Consider the following 11,460-nt stretch of genomic DNA (forward strand, 5'->3'; position numbering starts at 1 on the left):
GCCCACCGACCCCCACGCAGACTGCACTGTCACTCCTGCAGTGACGGTCTCGCTCACAATTCCTCATTTACATGGACCGCGCGGTTTACGAGCCAGTTAAGTTCATACGCGGTAGAAAAGTCAAAGTTACTGTTAATATTGTGCAAAGTCATAGATATTCTAAATACTTATCTGAAAAAACACGTGTAGGCTATACATTGGAAGACTATCTGGCGGGCAACTCGCACACATTCAATTAAAAGCATGCCGATTTGCAAACCACACTGATGCATAGAGATACACGTTGAATTCATTCGACAACCACCCAAAACACATCTCAAATGATCTTATCCATTGAAATGAAGGGACGTGCCATTAATACGTTTCATCTTTCCCTCCAAAAACTTTTTTTTAAATTAGAAAAAATGCCACTCTATATTGTACTTTGTAAATTCATTCCAGCAAAACAATTTATGAATTTGAGTTGCTAAAATAATCTACATCAAATGAAATCCCACTTTTCCATTTTTTTCATGCTAAAACAGCAACCCACATTGAAAATACTGTATACACTAGATTGGAAATTGGGTTTACATTTAACAACTGTACTTTAAAACAAAAAACGAACCATACACTGATGAAGGAATCCACTGTCAATTTCTTTTTAAATTGCACTTGCAAGCTTTTAAAACAGAAGCATGCTAACAAAAAGCAGGGAACTCTGTCATATTTCAAAAGTACATGCACAAAAACAAATATCTCAATAACATGCATCAGGTACAGCAAACTAAATCCAACATTAGAAACAACATTGCTGTGTCTCTAAGTAGGGGAAGATGGCTCACTGCACATGTCCCCCATGAGGGTGTGGATCCAAAGGTCCTTGTCGTCTACTTTGGTGTCCACTAAATACACAGTTAACTTGCGCTCCCATAGTTCCTCTGGGACATCTGACTCATCTTGGATATTTTCAATCTGGGCCACAAGTGCTTGCTTCTCCACATGGTTCCTGAAGACCAAGGACGTGGCTTCTGACCATTGGCACTTTGGCACACCTGGAAGACAGAGGGTACAAGTTGCTCGAAACATGGCAGAATCTGACATGTATGTTAAAAAGCCTCAATACAAGTGATTAATGGAAACATGTATTTCTTTATGCGTACAGGGAATCCCTGCATATTTGGCATGCGTGAATTTGTCCATTTTTTTCCCTTGCCGCCTTCCTTTACTTGAGGCGTTCAAAAGCAGCCATGCCAGTTAGTCAAGCGCATGTCACGTATGCTTTAGGTAATCGCTGATGCGAACGAAGGCGCTCAAGTTCTTATATTGAGGATGAGGGGCAACTCATGCCAGGACCCAAGTTTTAGCGATACTGCGCCATCTCTCTTCAGAGTCTGAACAAGGTGAAAGACTTCCACCAAAACATGTTCGGTAAAAAATGTGAATTTCACAAGCACAAAGTCTACAACTCACCTGCCAGCTGCGCAATGATGGCCTGAAAAGGCAGCTGTCGAAATTCCTCAATCAAAGGTCGGAGGAAAGAGCTGCGCATGAGTTCATGTTTTCCGTGATCCAACTCGTAAATGGAAATCAGGCCGTTGGACAGAATCCCCTTCACCACTGCACGGTACCAACTGAGAGGAAGCAGTCACAGATTAAGTACTAGGAGTAAAATATATTCCCTTCAGATGGCACACAACCACGTCATCTCCATCGGTTTCCATCAAGTCAGTCACCTACTTTTTGCCTATTTTGGCTGCATAGATGTCTCCTTTCTTGATCTGCCCAGTTGTGGTGGTGACAGTCTGATTGTAGTAGAGCATCATCTGTCCCATCAACACGACCAATTTATGCAGGTCCTGCCACGGCTGCAGCACGAAATAACCAGGGTGGCAAGCCGCTGGTACATAAACATCCATGTTCTGACCAAGCTGAAAAATACAGCAGAAAGGAAATGTAATGAGTGAGTGGTTCAGGACATGAATCAAGGTTCTGTTGCTCTATTATACAGTGGTCCAAAACATTTGTGTTCCGTTGAGTGTTTCACAAAACCTTTTGGGCCCAATGCCCATTTTATGCAATAGAAAAATTTCAAATAAAAAACAATCAAAAACTATGTACTGAAATTATGGATTAATTTCAATTCATTTACAAATTCACTTAATCAGTGTGTGCCTTGTTGAACACAAAGCTGATCTAATTTGGAGGGAGGAAGACAAAGTTCTTCAATAATTTGACAAAATGTAATGAAATTTTCCAAGGCACCCCCAATCCCTCACAGCGCACGTATGTGTGTGATCACTGCTATAGCCACTCTTTGTAAAAGCTTCTTTAACTCCAAAACAAGTTCATATACTGTAATTATTTACCGGAGATCATGATTTCAACATGATTCCTTTGTGTAAAAAACACAAACAAATTCCTCCTCATACACACCAGTGGGAGCTCCAGAGGTGGCGGCATTGTGGTGATTGTTTCTGCTGAAGATGATTCACATAGTTGTGGATGAAGACAAGTTGGGTTGCTCACAGCCAGTCTCTTGACTGAATCACTGCCATCTGCAATTTGAAGAAAAGCAACAAAGAAGCATACTAATAAATAGTCAACATTGACTGGAACAAAGAGTTAAGCTTTTTGTGCATTTGTCTGTTGTTGGTAGTCATGTGAGCAAGTCTGTGTCCTTACTTCCAGTAGCCGTGCAGCCTTTTTTGCCATTGAGTGTCTGCCATAATTCTGGGTCGCTCAATTTATGGTTGATGCTCTGATGCATGTCCTCGTGGTCAGCAGCAACAAATAGGTACATGTACACAAGTATCCCTTCTTTGTGCTCCTCCAACTTCACAATCTAAAACAGGCATAGCAGTTCAAAGGTCACATTGAACACACACACACGCACACAGCACATGTGATGGTGTCACAGTTGTGCAGCCAAAGGCTCACACGAGTAGTACTAGTGCTGGAAGTTTAAAAGAAATAAATACATTATAGTCCAGATCGCTTAGCATTAACATGGCAAGGCTGCACAATAAAAGGGGGAGGGGAGAAAAAAAAAGAAAAAGCTATTCATCAGGTCCCGACCTGATTGGATTGCATGTTTCTCCAAACAATGTAATTTGATTAGCTATTTTTACCATTGGAGATGTTTTGTTATACAATGTGGCGCCAGTGCACGCAACACTCACTCCTCCGCCACACTCTAACAAAAACAAGTGGCAGTGCTTCTGCCACAGACTATACATATTTTTGTGTGTTCTCTATGCTGTTATTTGGATGAAACTTTGTTAGTTGGTTTCAACCGAACAAAAGGTAACAAGTTTGAAAGCAGCCTTGAACGCCCAGAAGAATGGGCAGTCCTGTTACAATAACTAACCATATACATACAGTTAATCACACGCAACTTCCCTCATAGGAACACCTGTTTGCTAAACCATAGCGAACAGTTAAGTTACCTTCATTTTACAATCATCAACCCCCAGGACAGCATTCTTCAACCAGGAAACAATTTCTAGGCTCCAGTCACCTTCTGGAACGGTCACATCCACCAGACGACATTTAATGGCCTGAGCAAAGCACACAGGAGTGTCTGAAATTTTCACTGATTATAAAATATATTTACAGCAGATTTACTCCAAAAAAAAATCACATCTTTTCTAAAGTATTTTAGTTCTCAGACTGTCACAGATGAAGAATCGCTCACAATATAGTGTGTTAAGTCTTCTGAAAAGTACAGTACCATTATTTCAGTAATTGCAGGGAATTTAACTTTCACAGAAAGAAACTTTGACCCGGATGTCATAGGAGAGGAAGGAACTTCTCCAAGGAGGCAAACCTGTGGTGGGATGAGGGCAAAGTCTTGGAGGAAAAGAGGGGGTATCTCTCGAAGTTCAGTGACCTCTACTGTTGCCATGACGCCCAAATCAATTAAGACCACTTCAATGACCCTGTTGCCATGAAGGTTGGTTATCTGAAAACAATGATAAAATGTTTTCTAAAAATTAAATGAAGAGATTTATTTTCTTCAGTCTAATCCCACTCCCCCTCAAAAAAACAGCTAAAATTAATAAGAATGCGACGACTCATCCAGGAGGTTGCAAAAGAATCTAGAAAAAACAAAGACTGCAGACCCCACTGGCCTCAGTCCAGGTCAGCGTTCACCACTCTACCATCAGAAAGATACTGGCCAAAAATGGCATTCATGGGCGAGTTCCCAGGCGAAAATCACAACCCAACCAGTATCAGGGAGCAATGACTATCACAAGTTTGGATTTTTTTCTTTGAGTGCGATAACTATGCAAAGAACACAGCAATCAGGAAGGAGGCAAACATGGCACTGTAAATCCACACTCTTAGAACATAAAATGATAAACATGTCTGTAAGAAATTAAAAAAAAAAAACTTTGATTGGTTGATGTCTGAAATTCCTCAGTCACTGATCTCTAACTGTCAATAGGATGATACTCAAACCAAGCATACCTCTGCTCTGCACCATTTGTCTTTATAGCAGGTCAGACACATCTTGCCATTGAAGGGTTTAGAAACCAAGTACTCAGAGGTCATCTGATGGGAACAGATTCATATTTTTCAAATCAGAATGGCAGAAAATGTGACTAATAATGTGACATATTGCACCTGAAAGCAGCTTTTTGTAAATCAATAGCAGATACACCTAAAGAGAGTCATGGAGTATCACCGCAATGCTCACTACGTCCAGAAGTGCAGTGTGGATTCTTTGGTAACCTACCTGGGAGAACAAAAATGCTTCTGTTTCTTCCAATAATTTGCTAAGTCTTGTGGTTCCTCTGGAGGGCAGCTGGCAAAAGACGATGCCTTCCGCACAAATATTTGTGACACATACACCCTGATAGATAGAATTCACCTAAAGGCAGGAGATAAATGACAATCACACAGCTCAGTAATAATTGACTCATAGGAAGACCTTGGCTTCTGAAAGAAAGTTGACCAAGTAATTCCAAGTGTCAAAACATTTCACATTTTTCATGATTTTCATAAAAAACGCAGTAATTTCTGGTTTAGGCTGTATGAAGACATACTGCAAAACTCAAATCTGTTTACAAATGTAAAACCCATCAGCAGTGTGCGTCATCACACTTACGGTTAAGGGGTTATTCATGGTTTTGTCTTGCAGCTCCTTTAAGCAGACAGAGTTGATATTGATGTCATCATCTTGTGAGGTGTCATAAAGCAACACCTCAGGCAAGTCATTTGGGTGAGTAGAAGAACCCAGTATCTCCATGAACCAAGGACGTGGCTTCTGACCATTGGCACTTTGGCACACCTGGAAGACAGAGGGTACAAGTTGCTCGAAACATGGCAGAATCTGACATGTATGTTAAAAAGCCTCAATACAAGTGATTAATGGAAACATGTATTTCTTTATGCGTACAGGGAATCCCTGCATATTTGGCATGCTTGAATTTGTCCATTTTTTTCCCTCGCCGCCTTCCTTTACTTGAGGCGTTCAAAAGCAGCCATGCCAGTTAGTCAAGCGGGTCAATCAGTCACTGATGGATGCACGTTTTGCTGACGAATGACGGGAACCTTAAAAATGACAAACGGGAGGACTTCCGGTTTGGGCAGTCATGGAGTAAGAAGCACGTCTGCAGAGCTCCTCGATCAATTCGAGCAACGCCGTACTTTATTAATATTTTGACGAGTTATATCTGTACTTAAAGGCGTTGACGAAATGCCTAAAGCAAACAAAAAGTCGGTTTCCCTGCCAGCTGCGCAATGATGGCCTGAAAAGGCAGCTGTCGAAATTCCTCAATCAAAGGTCGGAGGAAAGAGCTGCGCATGAGTTCATGTTTTCCGTGATCCAACTCGTAAATGGAAATCAGGCCGTTGGACAGAATCCCCTTCACCACTGCACGGTACCAACTGAGAGGAAGCAGTCACAGATTAAGTACTAGGAGTAAAATATATTCCCTTCAGATGGCACACAACCACGTCATCTCCATCGGTTTCCATCAAGTCAGTCACCTACTTTTTGCCTATTTTGGCTGCATAGATGTCTCCTTTCTTGATCTGCCCAGTTGTGGTGGTGACAGTCTGATTGTAGTAGAGCATCATCTGTCCCATCAACACGACCAATTTATGCAGGTCCTGCCACGGCTGCAGCACGAAATAACCAGGGTGGCAAGCCGCTGGTACATAAACATCCATGTTCTGACCAAGCTGAAAAATACAGCAGAAAGGAAATGTAATGAGTGAGTGGTTCAGGACATGAATCAAGGTTCTGTTGCTCTATTATACAGTGGTCCAAAACATTTGTGTTCCGTTGAGTGTTTCACAAAACCTTTTGGGCCCAATGCCCATTTTATGCAATAGAAAAATTTCAAATAAAAAACAATCAAAAACTATGTACTGAAATTATGGATTAATTTCAATTCATTTACAAATTCACTTAATCAGTGTGTGCCTTGTTGAACACAAAGCTGATCTAATTTGGAGGGAGGAAGACAAAGTTCTTCAATAATTTGACAAAATGTAATGAAATTTTCCAAGGCACACCCAATCTCTCACAGCGCACGAATGTGTGTGATCACTGCTATAGCCACTCTTTGTAAAAGCTTCTTTAACTCCAAAACAAGTTCATATACTGTAATTATTTACCGGAGATCATGATTTCAACATGATTCCTTTGTGTAAAAAACACAAACAAATTCCTCCTCATACACACCAGTGGGAGCTCCAGAGGTGGCGGCATTGTGGTGATTGTTTCTGCTGAAGATGATTCACATAGTTGTGGATGAAGACAAGTTGGGTTGCTCACAGCCAGTCTCTTGACTGAATCACTGCCATCTGCAATTTGAAGAAAAGCAACAAAGAAGAATACTAATAAATAGTTAACATTGACTGGAACAAAGAGTTAAGCTTTTTGTGCATTTGTCTGTTGTTGGTAGTCATGTGAGCAAGTCTGTGTCCTTACTTCCAGTAGCCGTGCAGCCTTTTTTGCCATTGAGTGTCTGCCATAATTCTGGGTCGCTCAATTTATGGTTGATGCTCTGATGCATGTCCTCGTGGTCAGCAGCAACAAATAGGTACATGTACACAAGTATCCCTTCTTTGTGCTCCTCCAACTTCACAATCTAAAACAGGCATAGCAGTTCAAAGGTCACATTGAACACACACACACGCACACAGCACATGTGATGGTGTCACAGTTGTGCAGCCAAAGGCTCACACGAGTAGTACTAGTGCTGGAAGTTTAAAAGAAATAAATACATTATAGTCCAGATCGCTTAGCATTAACATGGCAAGGCTGCACAATAAAAGGGGGAGGGGAGAAAAAAAAAGAAAAAGCTATTCATCAGGTCCCGACCTGATTGGATTGCATGTTTCTCCAAACAATGTAATTTGATTAGCTATTTTTACCATTGGAGATGTTTTGTTATACAATGTGGCGCCAGTGCACGCAACACTCACTCCTCCGCCACACTCTAACAAAAACAAGTGGCAGTGCTTCTGCCACAGACTATACATATTTTTGTGTGTTCTCTATGCTGTTATTTGGATGAAACTTTGTTAGTTGGTTTCAACCGAACAAAAGGTAACAAGTTTGAAAGCAGCCTTGAACGCCCAGAAGAATGGGCAGTCCTGTTACAATAACTAACCATATACATACAGTTAATCACACGCAACTTCCCTCATAGGAACACCTGTTTGCTAAACCATAGCGAACAGTTAAGTTACCTTCATTTTACAATCATCAACCCCCAGGACAGCATTCTTCAACCAGGAAACAATTTCTAGGCTCCAGTCACCTTCTGGAACGGTCACATCCACCAGACGACATTTAATGGCCTGAGCAAAGCACACAGGAGTGTCTGAAATTTTCACTGATTATAAAATATATTTACAGCAGATTTACTCCAAAAAAAAATCACATCTTTTCTAAAGTATTTTAGTTCTCAGACTGTCACAGATGAAGAATCGCTCACAATATAGTGTGTTAAGTCTTCTGAAAAGTACAGTACCATTATTTCAGTAATTGCAGGGAATTTAACTTTCACAGAAAGAAACTTTGACCCGGATGTCATAGGAGAGGAAGGAACTTCTCCAAGGAGGCAAACCTGTGGTGGGATGAGGGCAAAGTCTTGGAGGAAAAGAGGGGGTATCTCTCGAAGTTCAGTGACCTCTACTGTTGCCATGACGCCCAAATCAATTAAGACCACTTCAATGACCCTGTTGCCATGAAGGTTGGTTATCTGAAAACAATGATAAAATGTTTTCTAAAAATTAAATGAAGAGATTTATTTTCTTCAGTCTAATCCCACTCCCCCTCAAAAAAACAGCTAAAATTAATAAGAATGCGACGACTCATCCAGGAGGTTGCAAAAGAATCTAGAAAAAACAAAGACTGCAGACCCCACTGGCCTCAGTCCAGGTCAGCGTTCACCACTCTACCATCAGAAAGATACTGGCCAAAAATGGCATTCATGGGCGAGTTCCCAGGCGAAAATCACAACCCAACCAGTATCAGGGAGCAATGACTATCACAAGTTTGGATTTTTTTCTTTGAGTGCGATAACTATGCAAAGAACACAGCAATCAGGAAGGAGGCAAACATGGCACTGTAAATCCACACTCTTAGAACATAAAATGATAAACATGTCTGTAAGAAATTAAAAAAAAAAACTTTGATTGGTTGATGTCTGAAATTCCTCAGTCACTGATCTCTAACTGTCAATAGGATGATACTCAAACCAAGCATACCTCTGCTCTGCACCATTTGTCTTTATAGCAGGTCAGACACATCTTGCCATTGAAGGGTTTAGAAACCAAGTACTCAGAGGTCATCTGATGGGAACAGATTCATATTTTTCAAATCAGAATGGCAGAAAATGTGACTAATAATGTGACATATTGCACCTGAAAGCAGCTTTTTGTAAATCAATAGCAGATACACCTAAAGAGAGTCATGGAGTATCACCGCAATGCTCACTACGTCCAGAAGTGCAGTGTGGATTCTTTGGTAACCTACCTGGGAGAACAAAAATGCTTCTGTTTCTTCCAATAATTTGCTAAGTCTTGTGGTTCCTCTGGAGGGCAGCTGGCAAAAGACGATGCCTTCCGCACAAATATTTGTGACACATACACCCTGATAGATAGAATTCACCTAAAGGCAGGAGATAAATGACAATCACACAGCTCAGTAATAATTGACTCATAGGAAGACCTTGGCTTCTGAAAGAAAGTTGACCAAGTAATTCCAAGTGTCAAAACATTTCACATTTTTCATGATTTTCATAAAAAACGCAGTAATTTCTGGTTTAGGCTGTATGAAGACATACTGCAAAACTCAAATCTGTTTACAAATGTAAAACCCATCAGCAGTGTGCGTCATCACACTTACGGTTAAGGGGTTATTCATGGTTTTGTCTTGCAGCTCCTTTAAGCAGACAGAGTTGATATTGATGTCATCATCTTGTGAGGTGTCATAAAGCAACACCTCAGGCAAGTCATTTGGGTGAGTAGAAGAACCCAGTATCTCCATGAGCAGAATCTTTCCAACCGCAACCTTCTCCAAGCAGGACAACACAGCGGGATGGGAACTGAATGCCTCTAAACCTGAGAGGAGAAAGCAAAAGGGCAGTTAAGGGTATTAAGGTCAAATTTTAAAAAATTGTATCGCTACATTAACCGGCCACATTATGACTACTTGCACAATCGCATATTTAGCACAAGAGCTACAACAAACATTCAGCCTTTACAAATTGCAACACATCTTTTGTTATAGCGTGTGTACCTGCCAGCCTAACATTGGTGGCTTGGAAGGGCAGTGAAAGGAAGTCATGGTGCAAAGGCAGAAGATTTTCTAGAGGAATCTCCGCAGCAAAGCCGTGATCCAAATAGTAAACCTGATGGGAGAAAAAAAACACTGCTGCTTCTTTGCAATTGCTGAACTGATTTGTTTATATTTGAAGACGATATACTATTTAACAGAGGTGGGCATTCCGTCAGTACTGACAGAAGGTCGGTCAATCAGTCACTGATGGATGCACGTTTTGCTGACGAATGACGGGAACCTTAAAAATGACAAACGGGAGGACTTCCGGTTTGGGCAGTCATGGAGTAAGAAGCACGTCTGCAGAGCTCCTCGATCAATTCGAGCAACGCCGTACTTTATTAATATTTTGACGAGTTATATCTGTACTTAAAGGCGTTGACGAAATGCCTAAAGCAAACAAAAAGTCGGTTTCACGGATTGGACGTACCCAATCGGACGGAGAGGATCTCGCCGCAAGCGACATCGATGGCCGGCACGAATCCGGGGAGCTACGGGCTAACGAGGCTACAGCTAACCTATCAACGATCCTGCGAGAAATAAGGGAATTCCGTCGTGAAAGCGCCAATACACTCACCGAAATCAAGGACGAAATTAAAACGACTAACAACAGAATAGATGACGCCGAAACGAGGATCTCAGAGACGGAAGAGAGATTGCTGGGGCTGGAAGAAGCTACGAAGGAGCTGCTACAGCTACAAGCTAAAATGGAAAATAAGTTAACTGATCAAGAGGGACGAGCAAGACGGGACAATATAAGAATTTATGGTGTCGAGGAGGGGGCTGAGACCAACTCTGCAACGATGATAATGTTTGTAGAACATCTCTTTAAAGAAAAGCTCGAGCTTTCTCCCTCCACCGACCTGAAAATTGAGCGGGCGCATCGCGCGCTAGGCCGTAAACCACCCGCCGATTCCCCCCCGAGGTCTATAATAGTAAAATTCGCCAGCAACAAGATTAAGGAGGAGGTCCTGCGTAATGTTTGGCGCAAGAAGGGATTTCTGTACAAAGAGAAGAGAGTTTCTGTCGACCACGACTATGCACCAGAGACCCTGAGGAAACGCCGGGAATACGCAGAGGCGAAGAAGGTGCTGCGGGAGAAAGGGATACGATTGCAGACTCCGTTTCCAGCAAGGATGAGAGTATTCTACGAGGGAGAAACGTGCCTTTACGAATCAGCGCAGGAGGCCACTTCTGACATGCTGAAGAGGGGTTTTCCCATGGCTGTATACAAACCTCCTACCACCTGGATTGACAGAATCAAGAACAAACTGTGGCATCGGTCTGCAAGCGGTGAGGAACGACAGCTGAATACTCCACGTGAGGGTTTCAAGAAAAAACTGGCCGCATACAGGAGAGTGGACAATGAAAATTGTTGAAGCCTGACAAGGTGACGAGATTTACCACGGTGGGACAACCAAGGGTTTGTTGAACGGAACAGTATTTGGGTTTTTGTGTGTGAATAAGCTTGGGCATGGGGGGAAGCATGCGTGTGTGGGTGTATGCACGAACAGGTGTATGATTGAGTTTGTCGGGGTATGAATGGGCGTGTGGACAGTTATGTATGATTGCACAGGGGTGTATGTGAGTAAGTCTATTAGTAAGCACTGCATGAACATGTGGAAAGGTATGTAGGGGAATAGGTATGCGCGAGTATGTGTGTGGGTGTATGTACA

At 41.9% G+C, this 11,460-nt stretch overlaps 1 protein-coding gene across 1 annotated transcript in view; it reads right to left on the reverse strand.

Annotated features, from left to right (window-relative positions):
- Positions 1–627: 627 nt before the first annotated feature.
- The window catches only part of tdrd7a (tudor domain containing 7 a), a 22,004-nt gene continuing 11,171 nt past the window's right edge, over positions 628–11,460 (reverse strand). The window contains exons 12-31 of the mRNA XM_019876484.1: positions 9,746–9,857; positions 9,353–9,567; positions 8,981–9,115; positions 8,713–8,796; positions 8,070–8,204; positions 7,690–7,800; positions 6,926–7,085; positions 6,677–6,798; positions 5,981–6,171; positions 5,718–5,874; positions 5,093–5,275; positions 4,721–4,855; positions 4,453–4,536; positions 3,809–3,943; positions 3,429–3,539; positions 2,665–2,824; positions 2,416–2,537; positions 1,720–1,910; positions 1,453–1,613; positions 628–1,034 (exon numbers count right to left, since the gene is read on the reverse strand). Coding sequence (XP_019732043.1) covers positions 802–1,034; positions 1,453–1,613; positions 1,720–1,910; positions 2,416–2,537; positions 2,665–2,824; positions 3,429–3,539; positions 3,809–3,943; positions 4,453–4,536; positions 4,721–4,855; positions 5,093–5,275; positions 5,718–5,874; positions 5,981–6,171; positions 6,677–6,798; positions 6,926–7,085; positions 7,690–7,800; positions 8,070–8,204; positions 8,713–8,796; positions 8,981–9,115; positions 9,353–9,567; positions 9,746–9,857 — 2,937 coding nt within the window. The 3' untranslated portion in view covers positions 628–801. The remainder of the gene's footprint in view (positions 1,035–1,452; positions 1,614–1,719; positions 1,911–2,415; positions 2,538–2,664; positions 2,825–3,428; positions 3,540–3,808; positions 3,944–4,452; positions 4,537–4,720; positions 4,856–5,092; positions 5,276–5,717; positions 5,875–5,980; positions 6,172–6,676; positions 6,799–6,925; positions 7,086–7,689; positions 7,801–8,069; positions 8,205–8,712; positions 8,797–8,980; positions 9,116–9,352; positions 9,568–9,745; positions 9,858–11,460) is intronic.

The sequence above is a fragment of the Hippocampus comes genome, unplaced genomic scaffold, assembly GCF_001891065.2.
Source record: "Hippocampus comes isolate QL1 unplaced genomic scaffold, H_comes_QL1_v1.1 scaffold51, whole genome shotgun sequence".
NCBI classification, from domain to species: Eukaryota; Metazoa; Chordata; class Actinopteri; order Syngnathiformes; family Syngnathidae; genus Hippocampus; species Hippocampus comes.